We start from the raw sequence: 18,801 nt of genomic DNA, 5'->3' as shown, positions 1-18,801 counted from the left end.
GTTCTCGAATAGTAACAAACACCTGTTTCATTTAGTTAGTTATCACAGTTTTAACATGAAAATTAGTGTTGTCTTTGTCACAAACGAGTTCCTTATCCTTGAAGGTGAAAACAAGTTTTTTTTTTTTTTTTTAACAGATAGAAGAAAAATCAAGAAATAAAGATGGAGCCAGTTGCACTGGAATTTCAAACTGATATATTGAGACTGAAGCTCGACATTAAATTCTATACAAAGGATTACCGTCTTTCCTCTGCAGATGTGTTTGTATTAGTGATGTGATATTTCACTAATATTATAGATCGTTATTTAAAGAAAAAACAGACACAACGAAATTGTATTTGTAGTGTTTAGGGCTCTCTGAGTTCGAAAAAAAAAATGAAATGAAATCTTTGAGTTTTACGTCCCACGCTTATGCCGGTTAGGCTAAAGGAGACGGTAATGATGAGAGATGAGTGAAATGGTGGAATGAAGAAAGTGGGAGGAAACGGGAGAACCCCGAGAAAACCCACGAGCACGGTCTCTGAGTTCGAGTGCACTTTCCCGCCCCTTCATTGTTCATGATGGATTACATACTTAAAATCACGGCTTTTAAGATTTGTTCTTCCTGCAGAAGGAGGGACGGAAGATGATGCCATTGAACGGGGCGACTAATTGCATAGGGCTGGCCCTACTTGTGACGATAACATTTTGGTAACTTCTAGGGGAAAGTTAAAAAAAAAAAAAATCAGGGCATAAATTTCGTACATACACTTACAAAATGGAGGCCAGACAATCTTTTCGAGAATCGAGAAGAGACGAGAGAAAATTTAGAATCGAGACGAGACAAGAGAACCTTACGTCTCGTCTCACCTCGTGGACATGAGTAACGTTAAACCAACAATTTCGTTTCTTATATATACAGAAAGCATTTGCTTATTTTCAAAAGTGAAATACCTACCACTGACTGATCCTTTGTATTTTGGTGCCTGTTGTTCGGATGAGTTTAAATTTGGCAGGGTTGTTTGCTGTTATTTCCATGGTGCTCGCTAAGAAAGGATTTTTTTTTTTTTTAAGTAAAGGGTGCTTCCATTACAAAAAGGGAGGTACTTCTTTTACCTCGCCAGTCGTAATTTTTGAACGGTTAAACATAGAAGAACGAACCATAATTAATTAATACTTTTCTGAACAGAGTATATATTTTTTTTAAAAAAATAAAATAAAATAAAATAAGCCATAACAGTTTCAATAACGTAACATTATCTTCATCAGACGTTACTTGGAGGAGAGATCTTCATAACATTCTCTTCCAATTAACGTCTGATGAAGATAGCGATAAGTTATTTGAACCTGTTACAGCTTATTTTTAATTTTAAATAAAAAAAGGTATATACTCTGTTCAGAAAAGTATTAATTATTTGAGAAAACTGAACCTTTGGTATCTAAGGATTTTTGTCACAGTATATAATTGTGTTACACTAGTATATATGCTGTATGGCATATACAGGATCGCGAAAGGAGATATTTTTTCTGTCTTCCTGTGTCTCACTTTCACAGAAAAACTTTTTTTGATCGTTGTGGCTTTCTTTTGTCTCACGTCAGGTTCTCTGTAAGGGATGATTTATATGTAGCATTTTGAATACTAATTGAAATGCCCGTTCTTCGCACGGCAGATTTATGGATTTATGGAAAATGTTAGAATACTATGTTTTAGTACTCTTTTTTTTAGTAGATTTATGGAAAATGTTTGAATACTATATTTGAACCCTTCCCTCCTTTTACAATAATCATTTTAATCGAAGCGACATGTTATCTAGTTCGAATAGGTGATAACGAATTTCAAGAATTAACTTTTCTGAACCCGTCAGCGATTTGAACGAAATCATAGACAATCACGTTGGGAGCCGTAGTGAACCCCCTCATAATTATCACAGAGTCATGAAATCGAAAATCCAAGGAGAGGCAATTGCCCCCTCTTGCCCCCCTCTGTAGGCGCCCATGTTTTTAACTTATTTTCGCAAGTTTAATATATCTGGCTTTTTAACCCTTTTAGGATTTATGGTATATTTATATACCATGGCGTAGTATCGTCTTGGACTGATTATTTAGGATCTATAACAGGTATATAAGCCGTTTTTTATTTATTGGTCAAATCAAGGCTGGACCAAAGAACATGACCGATTCAATTTCAAATCGTCCAACCGCATGAACGGTGAACGGAGTTCTTTACATTTTCTAGAGACCTTATCGAGTAGATTTCGATGCTAGAAGCAGATGGTTGATATGGCTTGTGAGGACAGAAATAAAAATGTTTGAAAGTTAGCAAAATTTTCACCATAGTTGGCAACATTGCTAATGAATTGCGCGATTCCTATTGGACTAACAGACGAACTTTTCCCTTCCACCGAAACACACCACTTTATATTCTTCCTACTATTGCGATTATGTTACTAAGTTTTTCGAGCAATTCGAGAGGAGGGCAGCCATATTGGAAGGCTATATATCGAAGATTTTTTTTTTCAGCAAAAGGAAAAAATGCGGGTCTAATAATTTTGTATGTATTTTCTCATTTTAAAAAATAAACTAAATCTGAGTCGTGTGGACTACCCTGGATGATTTGAAATGGAATCACTCACACCCAAGATATGTTTTGGAATCGGATGGTTAGCCTGGCGGCATCTATCTATCTATCTATATCTATATCTATCTATCTATCTATCTATCTATCTATCTATCTATCTATCTATATATATATATATATATATATATATATATATATATATATATATATATATATATATATATATATATATATATATATATGGCCTAAATTCAGACTTAACATTTTTTTCCGCCCTTTGTTTTCAAGATACAAGACAAATTTTGCACGCGTATTAATGTACACAACAATGATTTTTTTTTTTTTAAAGTCAGATCCCTACGTGAATCCAGGGCCTGGGCCAGAAGGACATTGAGTTTTGGCGGGAAATTGAAAAAATCCGTTTTTTCCCGAATTTTCCTGCTGAGATGTATGATAGGACATATGGGTGGTACCGTTTCAAAGAGCTCGTTATACTGAAGAAAATGGCGTTTGAACCATGACTCTAGTTCAAATAGAAATGATGCAGTACATGTTTTATATATATATATATATATATATATATATATATATATATATATATAATAGGTCACCTTCAGACTTTCAAAAATTTCTCCAGACCCTTATTTTCAAGATAAGGGATTGAAATTTTGTACTTGTCTTATTTACATTGTTAAAAAAAATCAGATCCCTACGGTAACCCAGTCCCGAGCCAGAGGGGGCGAAAAATTCGAATTTTTCGAAAAATCTCCCGGTTTCTCCCGATTTTCCGGTATCTCGTGTATTATAGGGACAAGCGTAAAATGAGAAGTATGCTCTATCGTGACAAAAAAGAAAGATGTATGAACCATGATCCTACGATAAATATAATAGTAAGGAAGCAGTAGCTGTTTGAGTGAAAGTCTAAAAATTTACCACAAAAACTGGAAATCCTAAAAGGGTAATTTATGTTCATGATTTGCGTGAAATCTACAAAGTTTTTTTTCTTTCTTTTCAGCATACTTCTGTGAGTATAGTGTCTAATTTCTTTTTATGATTACACGATGTATGTACACACTGAAGTGTTTTGAAAAAATATGGTAGAGTTAAATTATTATATAGTAAAAAGTTCAAAAGTTTCAATATATTATCAGAAGGTAATCAATCATGTTCAAAAGTGTCAATTGAAAAATAAAATTTTCAAATTGAACCCCAATCAGAACAAACGGCCAGCTACGGCAGGCTACAGAAGCAAGAGGGGGAAGAGGCTGTGAAACTTGGCGCCAGTGCCGCCGGGTTAATATAGTGATCAAAATTTACCTTCTACGGTTTGGAATAGAAATCATTAAAAGTAAAGTGGATGTTTACTTTTTTATTTTACTTTTAAAACATTACTGGTCTCCTTGTTAGCGGACTTGTTAGCGCGCGCAATTTCGATGTATGTATTCTTGGTACTGTTCCCGATGGAAACATTAAAATTTCCAGTCTTAACTCAGCATCGTGAATCAATTTAAGAAGCTACCTGTGGAAGCAAGATTCGATCCAGAAGTCAGCAATATTGACGCCTGGGGGCCAATGCGCCCCTAGTACCCAGTTGAATTACACCATCGGTCTGATGCAATTCGACTCATCTTTTCTTATTGAAATAAACTGCTAAACTTTGTGCCGAAAGAGCCAATGAAGACTCCATAGTACTTTACCATATTGCAATTATGAGCCCCCTTCATGGCGTCTCTCTGCCTACGCCCTGCTTCACACGACTGCAGGGATTGCGGAAGCAGTACTTCCCCTACTTTTACGGATAATTAGACTGTTCTTTAAAGTTAGTAATATGTATAAAAAAATGATGTAAGGAAATTGATTATATATTTTCTTAATTTTGCCTTTTTTTTCTTCTTGTAGTTGATGCGTGTGCAGATGACGCAGCGTGTTTGTCCATAGCATCGAGTGATAAACTAGGATTGGAAGCTATCCGAGCTCTCCATCATCAACTAGATGATGATGCTAATGGGAATGTGGATCTCTCCGAATCGGATGAGGTTTGTAGATGTCTAATTTTACATAGTATAAATTGTACGGTATTAACAGCTGTAATTTGAACCATTATATTTCAGGAAAATATGTAGATTAACTATCATATTCTTTAATATGTAGTAAGTGTGAGAGCAGTTCCAAAAGTTTCCGGACTGATATTGAAATATTGCGCCACTGGTAGTAAACCGTTCATGTCATATAGTGCCATCTATGGACCAAATAGTGTATCAGTTTCAACTGTCTAGCTGCATTAGTTCGTTGGAGGCAGTCAATTGAATCAGTCGCCGTGCGTTGGGCTCGTATTACTAAATGACAATGCTCCAGTCCATAAGACTTTCCACCAAAGCTGGAGTGCCTAAATCAGTGCTGTAAGGTGGATGCTGAATCTCCTCCAAGCCACAGTCTGTCACTGCAACCGTAGCATCAACAGCCATGTGGACTGGAGCATTGTCATGCAATAAACCAACTGAATGCAGAATAATTGGTTTACTCACTAATTCTTCACTAGTGCTGCTGTGGGTGATAAGACAGTGAGTCACAACTATAGGAAAGAAAGGAGGTTGAGAGCCTTGACTGGACTAGCCATTCATCCTACTTTACTTCACGACAACTAATTTCCAGTTGAATTCGGGAATAAAATACCTCCTAGAGTATGACGTCATTCCTTAACACTTTGACCCCCTTCTACTCAAAAACACAAAACGCGCTTTGTTGTGGGTAATGGTATACTAAAGAAGTAACTATTCCCAAAATTTCAGATTTTTTTTTTATCCAGGCCCATTGGAAATATTAGACAGTGAAACATGCCAAATTGGCATAATTCCCCAACTTTAACGATATTTTCTCAGGCCTTTGGCAGCTACAGGTCTGCAAATTTTTGAATATAAACTTATGATCCCGGACTACATGCACACACAAATTCAGACCTCTGCGTCAGTTGCTTCCTCTTCCCAAACATGTCTTCAATGTCCAAAAATGTTGCTTCTGTAGGCCCTGATTTCACCCCTTTTAAGTGGTTTTAGTCAAAAATGTTGACAGGACAAAGTTTTAGCTCTGCACAAGTTAGACACGCTCAGCAATTTTCAATTTGCTAGGACAAATACATGCTGAGATATTCAAAACAACGTAAACGCCTGAAATCGAGAAAACGCAAAATGGCGGCAGAAGCTGTGTCGCTACAAGATGTTTTAAAAAATAATTAATTATGGTTTTGAAGTACCCTGATATAATATAAACATTCATGAAAACATTAGATTTTTTTTTTTTTTTTTTTGAAAAGGTCAACCGGCAATTTTTCTTTTTTGTCGATCACTTGGCGTGGATTGACCCTATTATGTATGACAGAAATACAGGAATACAAATGGTAATCATTAATATACGAATATTTAAAAAATGTTATGGTACATAATTCAATCAATTTCATACTTCTCTATTTATCCATCAGAAATCTGAAATTTGAAGAGAACTCCTTTTATTATCAAACTAAGGGATAAAAAAGGATTTTTTTAAAAAAAATAACATATTCTAATATAGAAAGGGAGGGAGAATTTATTTTTATTTATGTATTTATTTATTTATTTATTTTTGGCCAAGAGAATAGAGTATCTCTCGAATCCTAAAGTTGGGCAGACAGAACTCAGCATACAACCTCCTGATTAAATTTGAGAAAACGAATGCGTTTTCTAAATGTCCGCCCGTAAAGAAAGAAGGAACTTTTCTATAATATTCAAGTTTCTGACACTATTCGGGAAAATGACCAATATAAGGCTTCACTTGCGTTAGAGGTGTGAAATTATATAAAAATCCTTAAAAATAAGAAGAAAAAAATATTACTGCGTTTTCAAGAAATCCGCTTCGACAAAGGAAATAAGTGGGTGCGTGGGAATTTCTACGACGTTCAGTTTCCAGTTATTCGTTCAATCATAATCTTCTGGTGCGAAGAACGGGCACTTCCGTTAGTTATTAATGTAAATAATTGTTATTTATGTAGAAAAATAAAAGAGCGTTTTTTTTATATAATTAGAGGCACGAATTTTTCGCAATACGCGATAAAACGAAATGCGTCAGAAGTAATTAATTTTCAGTTTCTTGACGTTTTGTGATATTGTATGGGTATTTTCATTGGTCTCCGTTGCGCGATAAAACGCGAAATTGGCAGTTTTGCGCGAAATTTCTAACAATACGCGAAATAACGTGGAATTTTTAAAATATGTTTTCATTGATTTATAAACGCCACTGTTCCGCTGACGGAACGGTAGAACGTGGCATGAACGGTGCATTTTGGGTGGTTCGAACACGGCTATAGAAAACATGTTACGCGTTAATTATCGACTTTCTTTCAGTTTGATTTTAAAAAATAAAATTTTCTATAGGTGACATTTACAATATCAAGTGAAATATTCAGTGTATTTCATTTCTAGGTAATTAATAGTTTATTTCTGTAGTGATCTATGAACAAAAGGAACAGTTTTATAAATGTCAGGGAATATCTTTTCCACAAAAGCTTCAAAATGCGAAACTTCATTTGGAAAATGCGACAAAACGCGAAATATAAAAGACGAAACGCGAAATTTTCAAATTCTTAGTGCGAAAAACTCGTGGCTTTACGTATAATGTTCTTTTTGTTCCGATTAGATTAAATAAATAAATAGATCTTACAAAACCTGAAATTTGATTATAAACATTTAGTAAATCAAATTTTTGAGTTTTACGTCCCACGGTTATGCCGGCTAGGCTAAAGGAGATGGTGATGATGATGAATGAAATGGTGAAATGAGAAAAGTGGGAGGAAACGGGAGAACCCCGAGGAAACCCACGCACACAGTGTTTGTCCACCACAAAGATCACTTGGCGAGAGAAGGGTTTAAACCCGGGACCCCATGCACCAGAAGGGAACGCTCTGCCACTGAGCCACCGCGGCCCCTTATAAACATTTAGTGTGCAGTCTGTTAATATAAGTTATGCTTTTCTAACAGAGAAAGGTGGTGCTTATTTTCTAAATCCTTGACGCTTGTTAGTACAGTATTAGTATTTTATTCAATTTAATTTCGCTGCAGGGTGTTAAATTTCATTACTAGAGCAACCCACATTATGCTTTATTTTTTGTTTAATTATGCTTTATTTTTTTCCAAATTATGCTTTATTGTTAATTTCAATCATTGTTTTACATTAATCCTGTATAATGTATAATATTTACTATATATTAAATATTCTAAATGTCTTGATCTATTTATTAATATTTTATGCAACCAGTTTCTTTCATATTTAATGAACTTCCTACTTAATGCACTGTAAAGAGATATGCTTTACTCGAGTCAGTTTTTTTATCACTTGTGTGCATCTTAGAGATGTATATGCACAGAAATGGAAAGTAAAAGATGCCACCATAAAAATACACTTTCTTGTGCACTTTTTGTACATTTGGAATCATCATTCATAACTGCGCAGTTATACCTAGAGGAAAAATATTGTTTATTGCTTATTGGCGGAAAGTTTTCTTCTTCTTTTCTTTCTTTTCCTCCATTTCAAAGGATTACACCGAAAGCATACAGAAATAAAAACAAGCTTTTCATTGTTGCGTTATTATGGTCTCAGAGATTTTGCATAGTAAATACTGGTTTTAAAAAAAATTTAATACAGTATGTGAAACTTGCAGTTAAACAGAATTTTCCAAGAATTGTGCTATATATTTTAAATTATGCTTTATGCTTTATTTTCTAAAATTATGCTTTTAAAATTAGCTTCTTCTGGTCCCTTAAACAACCACAAACATATTCAAGGTACCAACCATATGTGTAAAATGCCATTATGCTTTTTAAGGTTTTGGGTTGTCCTATTGATTACCTTTTTTTATAATATAAAATGTTAATTTGCTTTTTTTTTTTTTTTTTTTTTTATTTCATTACAGTTCTTGAGAGAAGAATTGAAGTATGAAGAGGGCTATGAACGAAGGCAGAAAGCGTTTCATCGAAATGATGATAAACATGTAACCGTTCGAGAATTATGGGAAGCGTGGATACGATCTGAAGTAAGTATATTTTTATGAGTTTGTAAACCAAAGCTTAATTTAAGACACATTTTAGGGAGGAATAGGACCAAGAATTCTAATTAATAGAGGTTGAGAAGTGTCTCCTTTCAATGCTTTGAGGTGCTGAAAGTGCAAAAAATTCGTGAAAAATAAAACGAAAAATTGTGCAGAATCTTTTTAACGTACCGTTTCCGGTAACGCCACATTAGTCTTAGAAAAGTAGTTCTTGAAGTTGTTCAGCTAAAGGATTGAGAAAATGTTCAAATTTCGAGAAAATCAGAGAGTAGTGAAAAGGTCCCAAAACTATGAAAGTCAGTAGAAAGATCTTGAATAGATGAAAACCGTTTAGATCAGCGATAAATCGGTTGGAAGATTTCAGAATGTTTGAAGTTGGTCAACTAAAAAGTTAGAAGATTTTAAAAGTCAGAGAAATTTAGGGAGTTCGAGGTCATTAGTTGTGAAGGAAAATCCGAGAAATTATTTGAACAGGGTCAGCTGAGAAGAGCGAAAAAGTTTACTCATTGACACTATTGAATGCGTATCAAATAGATAAAAATCTCTTACCTTTAGCATCCATTAAGCTTGTTACCGCATACGATTTCGAGGTGCAAACTCGTCCCTTTCCCCAGTGTGACTAGTGAAGTCTCGCTATTGAGCAAATTACATATTGAAGACTTTTTTTCATTGTGATTACTCCTGTAAATTAAGTGTGAGAGATCTTACAGAAAAATCAGATCTCTGACGTATGATTTTCAGGGTTAATCACAATGAAAAATTTCTTTAGCATGTAATTTGCTCAACAGACGAGACTTTACCAGTCACACTGACGAAGGGATGAGTTGTGGCTCGTACAGTTATTCAGAGGAGAGACACAAAGGGCAAAAAGATAAATATTTATAATATATAAAATATATTATATATTTATAATAAATATATAATACAATATTTATAATAATAAATAAATATTTATTTATTATGATTGAAGAAAAAATGTTAACTTGTAAGTTTTGTAGGATATAGTGTTCGGAAGAGTTACCAGATCAATTATGCAGCAGCAGTGCTATATGAGTTCAAGAGTTAAATATATTTAATTTATTTCGTAAATTTGAAAAATAACTGAGTCGTCATATCTTAAAATATAGCTTATACGAAAAGAAAATTTGATTTTTTTTAAAAAAAAAAAATCAAAAGATCCAATATATTTCAGGCAAAAATTTTCTTGTAGGCCTTGTATCTGGGGAACTACATATAGCGTAGCCAAACCCAAACTATCACTTAACTCAGTATGATGTGTTTATTCCGTAGAAAATTCAACAATTCGATTTAGGATCGATTCAAGAATTTTGTGGCCCCTGATCCAAGATCAAAATATATTTTAATCAAATATTTTCTTGTAGGCCTTATATCTGGAGATCTACATATAGTGTAGCCAAACCTAAACTATCACTTAACTCAGTATGATGTGCTTATTCCGTAAAAAATACGGAAACTCGATCTAGGGGTCGTTCAAAAATTTGTAGCCCCTGATCCCTAATTATTGGCCAAAATCGCAATCTTTTGATGCATTTTTTGGATCATTCCTAAAATTCTTGTTAAAAAATTTAATTTCCCACTCATGCTAAAGAAGACGGATGATTATAGAAAGTGAATGATTGTGAAATTACATTTTTGTGCTTTCCCACCGAGAATCGAACCTGGGACCCGCATACCAAAGGTACATGCGCTACCCACTAGACCAGCGGGGAGGGGTATGGGTATGACTATGGTTTAGACTTATATGAGGCATGTTTAGAAAGTAGTAGTATAGTGGTACCCATGACATTGAGGCACTTATCAAAACGAGAGACATGATTTTGTGTTTCTTTGTCGTACATTTCTGATGCCAGTCCATTGGCAGGAGATGTTTTCGGAATATGAGCAGGCGATATACAAGTTTTTTCCGGTATGATTTATTGAAACATCATATGCACAAAGTATCATAACGTTTATACAACAATTAGTTTTCTTTGATTATAGTTTTAATTGTTCATATATGTAGGTAACTATACTATATCACACACTTACCATGAACTGAATTTTAATGTATGCATCAAATTTGAAAGACTTAATTATAACTACCGTATAATTGCTATAACTTGAGTCAGTTGTGTATGAACTTCCATGCAAGTAGAATTTGGGTAGTAGCTTTATGTATTGTTTCATGTTTGACGGTGTAACCATCCTCCGCTACAGCGCCGTGTTGTATGTCGCTGTACCCTCACAGCATCTATTTCAGAAGTTTTGAGGGTACCTGGCCGGCGGCCTCGACATCATCTTGAGCGATTACCATCTTTTTACGAAAGGTCTTTTTTAAGACGACAGGCTTTGCTGACAACGAAAAGCTCTCTAACAAACAGTAACTACATTCCTCAATTCATTGGCAGCAGAAGTGTATGATGAGTGCATATAAAATTGTATCCTAGGATGGTAAGTCTATCAGTGTTATGGATGGTTGTGTAGAAAGACAGTAATAAAAACTTTTGGTTAACAAAGTTTCTTTCATTTTCAAATTAAACAGGTACTAAATACATAGGCACTTACATTGTATCCAGAAGTTAATTTTTGTTGTGTTGCATTATTTTGACTCTTTAAAGCCTCCTTGAATAACAGTTCCTCTAGAAGGAAAGAGCAACTAGGGGAAATGTCTTTGAAGAACGCCCCAGATAGAACCAAAATAATATAACAAACCAAAATTAACTTCTGAATGCGAGGCGAGTGCTCATTTATTTATTTATGAGATACGTATCCTATAGTATTCATTAGTGAATAAGCAGGTACTACTTTCTGGATGGGCGTTATAAGTTACAACAGATTTCAGTTTCTAGAGATAAGAATTAGTTCTGTGTGCTCAGCAGTTTTCATGAGTAAATGGATAAATGAATAACTTCCAAATTATTAGAAGGTATTACATAAGGTTGTCCACGATAAAAATAATCGACTTTGAACCACTTACCTGGCTTAGTAAATCCCCTTCCTCCACTAATGATTGTGTTCATTGTGACGGTCACGGTTCGAACTATCGTCCAGCAGCGTACTTTCCACTATAGCAAAATTCTGCGTAAAATGGAAAAGGAAATATTTTGCTATACCGCTGTTGCAATTTTCCGAAGAGCTGCAAGGTACGGGAACGGCGTAGAACAAGTGCTGGTTTGAGGAATCCAAACCCACAGTAGTCGATTCGTGAAGCGTCCGGGAATTTCACAAGGATGGATGAAAATGGGATCACTCGAATTCCCGTCTCTTCTGCCTTTCTTGCTTAGAACGCCTGAGATCATCGATTGGTATGGCTGGAGGCCTTGTCCATGTGGATCCATAATTTTGTGGTCTCATGATCGTGGGGGCATGTCATACAGACAATGTTCTGGAAGCAAGCTGCATTGACTTCGGTGTTGGATGACACTTCGACGAGTGGGTGTGTTCCCCCACTGCAGTATCTCCCACCATTAGAAATCTCTTTTATTTTTTTTTCTTGCATTACAGTAGAAAGTCAGAATGACTCTTGTGGTCCGTTTGATGGTAGAAAATGCATCAAACTGTTGTCTAATCTAGGTACAGCCGCCTCTTATCAAGGTACACCCATTTCTACTTATCCCCTGCGAGGTCTGTTTCATACAGATTTTCGACGTTTGCAAACGTCTCCTGCCGTTATGTGTTCTTTAGCGTTCTGTGAGACGGTCTCCGCGCTCTTTGTGATGCGTTTCCGAGCAGAGATCTTCCGGATGATGTTGAAAACGGTGGCTTTTGAGATAATGTATCGTATGGCCAAATTTCTCTGCATTGGGAGATTGTCTATGTGACTGCTCTTCTAATGGCACGCACTGTATGGGGGTTCGAGTAGGATTGAGCCATGTTCTCATAATTTCTTGCCGACTACCTCAGGACTTGCTGGGCACATCGTCGGACGATGAGACCCACACCAGCTTTGCTTATGATTAAACCATTTCACTATTGCTGAGTGGTTATAATAGGCGGTGCAAACTCCACAAATGAACCCGTCCAGCATCTTCATCATTCCGCGAATTGTGTTCAACCGATACTGTTATCAAGTATAGGTCCTAGTATAGCTAGCAGTGTGTGAAATATAGTGGTTAAATATGTCTTCGGGAAGGCCAGTGAAAGTCGACTATTTTTATCGTGAGCAATCTTCTGTATAGACATTATATTCTATTCTTTATACAACAATTGTCTTGCTTGTGTTACAGGTCCATAACTGGACTGTTGAGCAAACTACCGAGTGGCTGGCTTCATGTGTTGAATTACCTCAGTACATTCCGGTATTTATTAAAAACAAAGTAGTTGGTGCTACATTACCAAGGTACGTAACGATTATTTTATTTGAGTTTATGTTAAGGCGCGAAGTATCTTTTTTTCTTTATATGTTATGTAAATGTAAAGTATTTCATTTTCTATTAAGCAGATGTGTACTTTATAATGTTTGCGCAAAGGATCCTTTTTAATATAAAAAGTATTTAGCATCCTATTTGTGAATCAATTTGGTGAATTTTCTATAAACTGTGCTGTCACTCTCTTTCGAGTGTATAGTTACGAATGGATTAAGGCTTGGTGAATTTATGTTTATTATAATAAGGAAAAAGCTATGAACTCGAAAATAAATACCTCTTCCTAAATGTTAATTTATGATGGTCCTTAACATTATTTCATTTGTTTCTACAAAAAGGTGACATATACTATAGTAGTGTTCAGTTAATGAATTTCTGTTTAAAATTCGCCATTAGTATGAGATGCAATGTTTAGGGTGATTCAATATGTTTGGATACGACCTTGTAAGTTTGAACTGACTGCAGAGGTTGGAATAAATTCTGTTCTATAGGTATCGAGAATGGAGCTGTACGTAAAGGGCATATTGACTGTCATAGCGGCCATCTTGAATGCAACTGAAACTCTTCAGCTAACTTTATTCCTGTAAGTAATTCACATGATAATGTGGGAGATCAGCAGTTACATTACATGGCCAATATAGTAACCAGTTCACTCGATGCATTCTGCGAGGCGTATCCTTTTGAGCACAACAGGATACCTTGTGATACAATCGTGTGTTATGCGTTGCTGGAGTGTACAATATTGATTTTGACCTGATGCACAAGAGTTTACACAGCTGAAAATCCAGAGGTGTGAGGTCTGGGGATCGCATAGACATTCCATTTGCCCGCGTATACTGATCCAGTGGCGAGAAAACTGTTGATCCATCCAGTGTCGAATCTGCATCTCGTAATTCAAAGGTGCATCATCATGTTGAAAATATGTTGGGAAATTATCTTCTGGATTCAGAAGTGATGGAAACGATCCCGTCACGAAATAATATTCCCATATCCGTTAACATTTAATGTGCTTTGAATAATGCCTGTCCCTCATGTACCACATTACGCCAATAAGTTTCTCTTCATCCATTTATGGTAGAGGATTCATCTCTGGTGCATGGGGTCTTTGGTTCGACCCCATCTCGCTCCAAGTGAACTTTGTGGTAGACAAACACCATGTCCCTGGGTTTTCTTGAGGTTCTCCCATTTCTTCCCACTCTCTTCATTCCACCATTTCATTCATTTCTTATCATCACTGTTTCCTTTAGCCTAGCCGGCATAACTGTGGGACGTAAAACTTAAAAGATTTCATTTTTTCTTCATCCATTTACACGCATCAGTCTAGGATAGGTTCTCGTTGTTAGTTTAACTCACCATTTAGGAAGAAAAGTGCCTCGTCGCTGAACAACACCTCTTGCAGAAACAGTGGATTAACATGGTATTATCCCGGGGCCATTGACAGAACTCGTAATCACCTGTCAGGGTTGATGAGGACATTCAAGATGGCCGACATAATATTATAGCCTTCTTAGGTTGAAATACGACAATGGATTTTGCGAGGTTTTCTTATTCAGCAAATGTAATAATTTTATAGTGTAAACTACATAATCTGTTTGCATTATTTATTATCACGTAAAACGATCCATGCAAAATTTTGTTTTTTATATTAGCGGTGTTCGTTATATTTTTAGTATAGAATGGCTTATATGTGATTGTTTTCTCAAAAACTCAGATTATGATGCAGATTATGATCATGCAGATTATGAAAATGCAGATTATGATCATGCAGATATAAATGTTAAGACAGATATAAGCGCATTCCCTTAACGATATCAATTTATATCCATTCGTATTTGTACTTGGTAGTAGTGTTACTTGACAGCATTGATGGTATTAGTTTGTCAACATATTCTTCCCTTTAACATTAGCACTATTACAGTAAATATTCCTTGGGCTCACAAAAAAAAAAAAAAAAAAAAAAAAAAAAAAAAAAAAAAAAAAAAAAAGTTGTATATTAGTTTAAAAGAAAGAAAAAAGTCGATGTTAGTTAAACAAAAGTGTATTCCCGTTAAATAAATTTTCTTTTCCCAATAACTTCTGAATAGAAGAAAGTAAATATAATTAAATTAAGACATAGCTATTAATAGGAAAATTGTATTTTACTTGCTAAATTCATTCTGACCAGAAGCTACTGACAAAAACTTCTATCTGGCAGAAACAATCAAGAACTAATAAATCCTCGTATGTCTACTAGATGTTATTTCCTGACCTGTGTCATCAGATATATACGAAGGTATATCGTGAAGTTTTAATTATCATAGTAAAAAATTCAGAGTACAGGGGTTAGTTGTTAACCCCTTTCTATGTAGTCACCACCCAGATATTTGCACATTTCTCCCAGCGCTCCTTCGCTTTACGAATATCATCATTGTAGAAGTCTGTGCACATTGTGCTTTAAACCATTTTTCCACCTCATGAATGACGTCATCTGATGACCGCGCAACGAATTCTTCATTTGGGGGAAACAAAAAAAAGCCATTGGGTGCGAGATCGGGAGAATAAGGCGGATGCTGCAATACCTGGAAGCCACACGCCCCTGCCTTGTGGACAGCTACTTGAAATGAATGAGCTGGTCTTCTGGAAAGGTGTCAGCAAACGAGGAACCCAGTGCGCAGATACCTTAGACATGTAAAGTTCGTCATGGATAAATTTTCCACACACTACCGTAACTGAGACCAATCTCATTCATAATCGTTTGGATGGTTACACGTGTTAAACACTGCTTTTTCTTCATAGTGGCCGCATCGTCCCTCAGGGATGGTGTTCCATGTCTTGGGTCATCTGTGAGGGATATATAACAATTTGGAATTTCTTTTTCACTTTACAGTGGTATTATAAGATGGACTATCCGCCATACACAACCTTCATCTCTTCGTGAATTTGTCCTGGCATTATTACTCTTCAAGTGCAGGAACTTTATCACACTCCGAGCCTCAATCTTATTCATCTTGCAATTTGGTCACTTTTAGCACACCCTGTAAAAAAAAAAAAAAAAAAAAAAAAAAAAAAAAAAAAAAAAAAAAAAAAAAAAGCTAATTTCCTTAACATTATGCACATAAGAACCAAACATAATATTGACAAAATGTCATCATCATATCTTAAAAATAACTTCCTAGTTATAATTAAAACTTTGCGATACTCCCGCATATATGTACGTGAAAGAAATATAAAAATACTGTGACAAAATTCATACTAGCACGCGTTATTCCGAATATAAGAAATCTGGAGCTGGTGGTTCCTAACACGTCGGATTTCCCGCTGAAGTACTCCATATCCACTGTTCTGAAGGCTTATCTTTTGCCTACTTTGGACCCACCTTAAAATCAGAGCATATGTGAAAATTCTGTTGGGAGCATCTAATAAGATAATTATTCCCTCTAGAGAATTCTTTGCACACCCATTACACATTGATGAATTTTTTTTTTTTTTTTTTTATTGCGTATGTATGCCTTTGTTTACGTTGATACGGACTTCCACTCCACATTTTCTCGAATTTGAGATAGCGCTTGTTGAAACTTAGCTTTTCGACGATTTTGGACAGCCCTAGCACAGAAACTATGCACTTTTCCCCATAGGTGCATATGAACTTTATTTCTTATTTTATTATGGGGAATCACTTTTTACATTTTGTCAGTAGGCCCTATAAGTCATTAATACACTGTATACTGCATATACGTGTCGTAGAAATGGAAATATAGAAATTACGTGCTGCTGCTTAATTTGTAAGAGAAATGTTAGGAAGGATGTGTTAGTTTGTAGTCAGAATTATAATAAGGATAACTCAAAAACTTTTTGTGTGTGTGCATATTTCATCATTCTATTTGGTATACGTATTATCATCTCATTATCTTAAAGAATATCACTAAATCTTAAATTTACGATTTGATTTCGTACATATTGTAAGGATCCCCACCTTCCAGTGTGTATTACTTCATCGTGCACATGTTACTAGTGGAAAAGACGTGCTATTGTTTATCAACATCAATGCAAGCAGACAATATACGAAAGTAACAGGAAGACACGAAACCGACACGGTGGAACCCGAAGATGGTCGACTCGCCCAGTTGCCACCCATAAAAGGGGACCAGGAGAAGACCAAATTATCAGTTCACCACTGATCATTTAACCGCAACACCTGCTCCTTAGGTCGCTCTGGACAAAAGAGTTCTCATCTTGCTAATCCCTGGAGGCCAAGGATATTATAAAATAGAGGAACTGCTCATACAACAAAATCGTGAAGCCATACGTCACAGCTTCGCCACACCTACTCTGCCCACTCCGCGCCACTAAGATCGCAATGTTTCGAGCCAACAATCATGGCGGAAACGAGACTAGCCAATTAAACGTGCCGGATCAGACGATGCTCGGTTGTTTTTTGGCTTCATTGAGTTCATATGTTGAAGATAGGTATGGGCAGATCCTCTATTTTATAACATCCTCTCTGGAGGCTGCCATAAGCAAATGAGGTTCCCTATAAAACCGTATCCTATACTCGCTACAGACACCGTGGAGGCTGCTATGAGCAAAGCGGTTGCCGTACAAAGCTAATTCTAACCTTCATCATCTGAAGCCACTTTACGTGTGCTAAGGACAAACATTGAAAACACTCATTTTGTATATTACAAAGAAACTTTTGTAATTTATTCTATAAAGAATTATTATAATAAAATTGAAGGGCTAATCCCGGACTATTATTGACTCTACCGAAAAGATATTACAATATATACTCCCCTCACACCTACATCGCCCAACGTCCCAATTTCCAATTTGATAGATTAGTTCTCCTTAAATTGTAATAACTCGAATTTTGATGAGTGACGCCTTTGGCGCTCTGTCTTTCGAGCGCTAACAACACCCCTCTTGCTCCGACTTTGTGACTCCTACAATCTCCAATAAACCTGATAAATAATGTTCTGTTCATACGATATTTTATTGTTTATTATAATTGAGCTGTAACTGATTGTTAGAGCAATAACACTATTTGCTAACAAACGAAATTAGCGTATTGTAAAAATACATGAATTGATATAAAATAACGAGTACTGACGTGGAAAGTTGAAATTTGGCATGATTGTAGCTTTACGGGACTAATCCAGAGAAAAATTGTCAAAAGTGTATATTTTTATTTCTAGGAGGTCTAAAGAGGATTCCTCGTGTTATTAAAATGGGCTTCCTTTTTAAACCTATAATTTCATGTTTTAGGTACTTGGAATTGGCATAAAAACCTGAAATTCGGTATGTTTGTACGTTTTCGTTTTCGTTATCAGCAAAAATTAAAATTTTCAATTTTAAAGAGGTGTTATGAGAAACTGAAAAATCTTTTCCATGTTATTTATGAAAAAATTCCCGTGTTATTTAAGTGAGCGTTTTCTTGGAATACAAAATCTTATCTTTTAGATAGTTGAAATAAGAGAAGAAACTTAAAATCCGGTAAAATTGTGGGTTTATGAGGTGCGAGGCATAGGCGGAGCAAACACGGGAATCTGCGGGCGGAGCCCCTAGTTAGTTAAAGGCTAGTGATTATATAAAATCGTTTCACGATACCGTTTCATATCTTAACTTTCTATATATACTGTATTAAGGCTTCATGTATATATGAAGGACAGAAGACTGCGTATTCTATTATTGCTGATTTCTTTCTGATGAAAAATATTGTCGGTAACTTTTGAAAAGAAAATTTGTCAGTAACTTCTGCTTTGAATGAATTTACCAAGTAAAAAGATTATTCTGAAACTAGCTCTCTTTGTCTTTCATTCAATACATTTATT

At 35.5% G+C, this 18,801-nt stretch overlaps 1 protein-coding gene across 2 annotated transcripts in view; it reads left to right on the top strand.

The window, feature by feature from the left end:
• Positions 1 to 18,801, top strand: part of Stim (stromal interaction molecule) — a 193,308-nt gene that overhangs the window by 33,438 nt on the left and 141,069 nt on the right. For both annotated transcript variants that reach the window (XM_081739177.1, XM_081739176.1), the window contains exons 2-4: positions 4,457 to 4,593; positions 8,496 to 8,615; positions 12,857 to 12,969. In XM_081739177.1, the coding sequence (XP_081595303.1) occupies positions 4,457 to 4,593; positions 8,496 to 8,615; positions 12,857 to 12,969 (370 nt within the window). The remainder of the gene's footprint in view (positions 1 to 4,456; positions 4,594 to 8,495; positions 8,616 to 12,856; positions 12,970 to 18,801) is intronic.

This window comes from Thermobia domestica, chromosome 14 (assembly GCF_964235325.1).
Source record: "Thermobia domestica chromosome 14, izTheDome1.hap1.1, whole genome shotgun sequence".
Lineage (NCBI taxonomy): Eukaryota > Metazoa > Arthropoda > Insecta > Zygentoma > Lepismatidae > Thermobia > Thermobia domestica.
Note: the sequence above shows the minus strand (reverse complement) of the source record. Positions and strands in the feature narration are given on the sequence as shown.